A 5,203-nucleotide genomic window follows, 5' to 3' on the forward strand; every position below is an offset into this window, starting at 1 on the left:
ATATTGAAGCAGAAAATTAAAACCTCCCGCAAATGGCGAGAATTTGGCTCGTAAACTGACATTTTCAATCGAGAAGAACTTTATGATGCAGACACAAATATACTAATAATGTTTCTAGGGGTTTATGTTGACAGATGCCCAAGTTTATTGTATGACGTCTATGATCTATTTATTTCGACCACCACTTACCGCTAAAGCCATCTATACGAAAACGGCGAAAGCAAAGTTGTACACCTAATATTACAATATAAATAACGAGTATCATAAATATTAGATACTACTTTATACTAAATTATGCACACATTTGTATCATGTTATATATAGAGTTTGCAAAAAGTTTTAATTTTTAAATTGAACATAGTTTTCTTTAAAAAATTAACTTAAAATCAATTATTGTGTTTACGATTACAGATACGCTGCAGAATGGTACAAATTTTCGCCTAGACTAAAATCATTACTGATAATAACACTTTATAGAAGTAATATACCGTGCGAATTAAAGGCAGGTAATATGATTCCGTTATCCATTGCGACTTATGCAAAGGTAATTTATAGAATACTGCAATATTATTTTTTATAAAAACATTGTGTATACTATATATAACTTATTTAATTACTTTAAGGTAATAAAAATGTCTATGTCTTACTACACGGCATTATTATCAATGCAAGATTGATTGCTAAGTGTTGAATTAGTTTTTCACCGATCTTCGTCTCGTCTCAATGACAATAAATTGCAGACTTACTATGTTGTTTCTTAACTATGACCAATAATCCAGCTATTGTGTTGCATTTAATCAGCAATTTTTTGTATTGTTTTTATACATTTCTCGCATAACACAATATTCCGATTTTCAGTAATATTGTATTATAAATTAATCTATTATAAATCCAGTTTATTTATGCCATTTGTTTTTCTCTATTAATTTTATTATTCAGTTATCATATTTATTCTTTTTATGTTAGTATCATTGTTTGGTAATTATTTACTTTAGGGCAAACAGGTCATTGACTTTGATCTTGACATATGTTATCATGACCCTGAGTCTCGCGAGTAATTTTCAACAGGTTTTAGCCATCGCTTGTTATTCGATAAAAAGTTATTAACGAACAAGTTGTAGAAAATAACTATTTTTGCCATATTTCTGGACTATAGGGTGTTCCATAAATGCATATCAATACTTTAGAAGGCAAATCTTTACACTCTAACCCTTACGAAAAGATCGTCTGCCGAGTGTGTAGTTATTACTGGGGATATTGCTGCCCATGTAGTAATTACTACTGACGGATCACATGATAGACATTACACCGCTGAAGTTATTATTGGAGGTATTACTGCTTGTGTAATAATTATTGCCAACAGATTACAGAGCAGTTATACATAAACCACACATTACTAAGGATATGTGATTCCACGTTAGTCTCGAAACATCGCTCGGCCAAGGCAGACGCTTCAGCACGAGTGTTACATCATCCGTATAGTTTTGCAAAGCCGAGTTCAGCGTTAAACGTGTCTTGCAATCTTACTTTGTTTGTATACTATTTAATAAGAGCTGGCTGTATTGTGTTTCCTTTCATTACGGAGGCAGAAGCCTGCAATAAGCAAGGAAGAAGTGATTTCGCGTTTTGACAACGTTAGTTATAAACATAACCAATAAAATCTGTTGACTGCTTTTTATCGTCGAGTGAATGCGTGTCGTGATATGGCTCCTGCACACTGGACGTAGAAACTCTTGCCGCGCGACAAAATGAGATGCGGTAACCAGCAATGAACACATTAAGAGCTGTAAGTTTATTGACTATCGCATCACATTTTGCCGCGCGGCAAGCGTTTCCGCGTCCAGTGATAACAAAACGTTCCTTGGCATAAGAAAAGAAATAGGTGCTCAGCACAAGTTTCTCATAATTGCCATCATGTTGCTGTCATCAGGGCAATAATAATTTCATTTAGGTCAAACTAGAAGCATTATGCGGAAAACGGTTTTTGCGCAAATGAGCGAAAATGCTGTAACAAACTTATTCCCATAAATGTTGCTACAACTTGTCGGAAATCGGTTTTGTAAAATATTTAGTCCACATTTTTGTCAATCGAATGGAAATAAAGCGTCGTTGAGCAGTATGTGGTGTCGTCACCAGAGGGATGCATCGAGTTAAATTTCTCGATTTTAAAAAACAATATAGAATAAAATAAAAGACGCAGCATTAGAAGATTTTTCAGTTGTGTCTTAATAAAATAATTTTTTGAAGTAAGCCCCAAGGGTAGGGCTCTAAGATGAAAGGCATAATACTTTTTATGAAATGTTTGCCGAGTAAATAAAATCTCCTAATACTTTAATATGTATTTTGTTCTGCATTGTAAATTTATTCGTAGTAACTTACACCTGTCAACCAAATGAGTAAAATGTCTAAAATCAACTCATACGTCACTTTAAGATATCTTTCAGAGTTTCTTTATAAAATATCTTAAAGATGATCTTTAAAGAACTCTTAAAGATATCTTAAAGTTCTCTTTTAAGTCACTTTAAACAGGAAAGCTACATTGTTAGAGGTTAACCCATTTTTTTTCTACAACAGTTTCTTTTATATTGCTGTCAAATTGCTAACAAATTTAAAGATTATGCGTTTCGTGGGTTTTCTCCGTGTCCAGATCCATTCTTGAGATGTCAACGGTTCGTGAACCTTGCAGTTCACTTCAACAGGGCGAAGAGCAACCTGATACTGAGCTGTTCCTCCAGGCCGTTCCTTATTATATTACGCTGCTTGTTGGGGTGGTGGGGGTAGGTGGAGAGGGGGAAGGGGTTGTGAGAGGAAAAAGAGGTGGTGGAATTGGTTAGTCTTCAATAACCGGGAGAATGGTCTTCCATATTTTATTTATGTTGTAGCCATTATCTTTATTTAAATTGTTAGGGAGTTTTTGTTTCTCTATGGCTTCTCTATACTTTCTTGGAAAGTATGATATACTGTTGGCTATTGTGGTCGTTTTGTCAAACAGTAATTGATGTCCTATTTCGATGTTGTGTTCTGATAATGCCGACTGCGTGGTGTGTTTTAGTCTGACATCACGTTAGTGCTCTTTGATCCGTAGGTTGATCATTCTCCCGGTTTCTCCAATGTATACTTTCCCGCAGGAACAAAGTATTTTGTATACTCCTGCGGAACTGAGTGGAAGTCTGATCTTTAGGATTTCTTAAGATTTGTCTTATCTTTTTGGGTGGTTTGAAGATAGTTTGGATATTGTGTTTGTTTAATATCCTGCCAATCTGATTTGATGTTCCTTTGACATATGGGAGAATGGTTAGGATCCTTTCGTCTAGTTGTGTGTCAGAGACCGTTGTCTTGTTTGCATGTTTATTGATTATTTTGGTTATGTCTTTTTTATCGTGTCCGTTTTTCTGTAAGGCCAGTTTGAGATGGTTGAGTTCTGTCTGTAGATGTTCCTTGTCAGAGATGGTGAAAGCCTCTATGTACTAGTGAGTTGATTGCTGACTGTTTTGTGCTGGGTGGTGGTGCGACTCGGCATATAGATATCTATCGGTGTGTGTTGGTTTTCTGTACACTTGATGACCTAAGGTACCGTCAGCTTTCTTAAAGACAAGAACATCTAGAAAAAGGAGTTTTCCGTTTTCCTCTATGTCTATAGTAAAGTGGATATTTGAATGTTGTTTGTTGAGGAAAATAAGGAATTTACGTAGTTCGGCTATGACGTGTCTCCATACCACGAATGCGTCGTCTACATAATGGAACCAAACTTCTGGTTTTTTGGTTGTTTTTCTGGGAGCCTCTTTCTCAAAATGCTCCATGAAGATGTTGGCGATTACAGCACTCTACCCCAACAAGCAGCGTAATATAAAAAGGTACGGCCTAGAGGAACAATTCAGTATTAGGTTGCTCCTCGCTCTGATGAAGTGGACTGCAAGGTTTACGAAACGTTGGCATCTCAAGTATGGATCTGGATACGGAGGAAACCCGCGAAACATATAACCTTTATACAGAAAGCACCCGTGGAAGCCTCAAGAATATTATCAAATACCTCTACGGGGAGAGGATCCTTGCTAAAGTGAACACTTTCAGCAAAGTCAGGTCTTTCCTAACCAAGAAACTATCAAATTTGGCATTCCTAAAACGCTGTAGGGATAATAACATCATCCCAAATTTCCTACAACTCAAGGACCACCTAGGAACTCACAAATCCAAAAACGTCCTTCATAAAACCAGCTTCATCCTTATCAAAGAACGCATCCACTTCACTAAGTCACAAATAGCCTAGATCTCCCATAAAACCTTTAGACTTCACCTATTCCTATCCGTTACGTTGCGGCATGACATCTGGCAAACCCTAGATTGTATTACATACGAACAAGCCGCGAAGACCCTCACACAATCCTCTAAAAGACAGAAACAGAAATACATAAACCTCGTTCCTCACAAAAATCCACAACCTTTTCTATTCAACGTCAAGAACCTATCCAACAAAGACCTGTCTCAAGATACTATATCTGCACTTGCCAAAGGCCCTAACTTCTCAGTGGCACCTAGAAAGGTTCCAAAGGAAGAAATTATCAGCCAAATAGAGTCAACCATCTACCGACTCCCATTAGAACAAGCAGATGATATCCGCAGACAGGTAACCAATATTCTTTCCAAAGCCAAACCCCCTCCACCAAACATCACTAGACAAGAGCGATTGGCCCTCCAAGACCTGAACAGGGACACAGACATCATCGTGCTTCCAGCCGACAAAAGGCAACACGACAGTAGTCATGAACACATCAGACTATAAGAAAACGATAAAGAACCTTCTCTCGGACAAAGCATACAAAAAGCTTGACGAAGATCTGGAGACACTGGTAGTGTCTCGGCGCTAAGCCAAGCGCAGCGACACTGCCGTGGCTACTATACGCAAATCTGTCAAGATTTCCAGACGGCGATTATGGGATCTCAATAACGGTTGTCCCGATTGAGTCCTAAGTGTGCTCAATCGATGGCATCCGCTCGGAATATATAATGAAAGTGTTTTTGTTTTTTCTCTACGTGCTCTACGAGCGGAGATATTGCGATGTAAAATGATGCAAAATCCGACTTGAAACTTTTAATTTAAGAAACGTCATCGTCGTCGTCGTCGACAAGGCTATGGGGTGAGGGATATGTCCTTTTGGATTTTTCGGCGCTAGAGGTAAATATGGCGCTGGCAATGTGCATGGTC

At 37.6% G+C, this 5,203-nt stretch overlaps 1 protein-coding gene across 1 annotated transcript in view; it reads left to right on the forward strand.

The window, feature by feature from the left end:
- Positions 1 to 677, forward strand: part of LOC108769458 (odorant receptor 67a) — a 2,478-nt gene extending 1,801 nt beyond the window's left edge. Inside the window, exons 2-3 of the mRNA XM_018520474.1 lie at positions 412 to 544; positions 624 to 677. Of these exons, the coding sequence (XP_018375976.1) occupies positions 412 to 544; positions 624 to 677 (187 nt within the window). The remainder of the gene's footprint in view (positions 1 to 411; positions 545 to 623) is intronic.
- The last annotated feature ends 4,526 nt before the right edge of the window (positions 678 to 5,203 follow it).

Source organism: Trachymyrmex cornetzi, unplaced genomic scaffold (assembly GCF_001594075.2).
Source record: "Trachymyrmex cornetzi isolate Tcor2-1 unplaced genomic scaffold, Tcor1.1 scaffold900, whole genome shotgun sequence".
Lineage (NCBI taxonomy): Eukaryota > Metazoa > Arthropoda > Insecta > Hymenoptera > Formicidae > Trachymyrmex > Trachymyrmex cornetzi.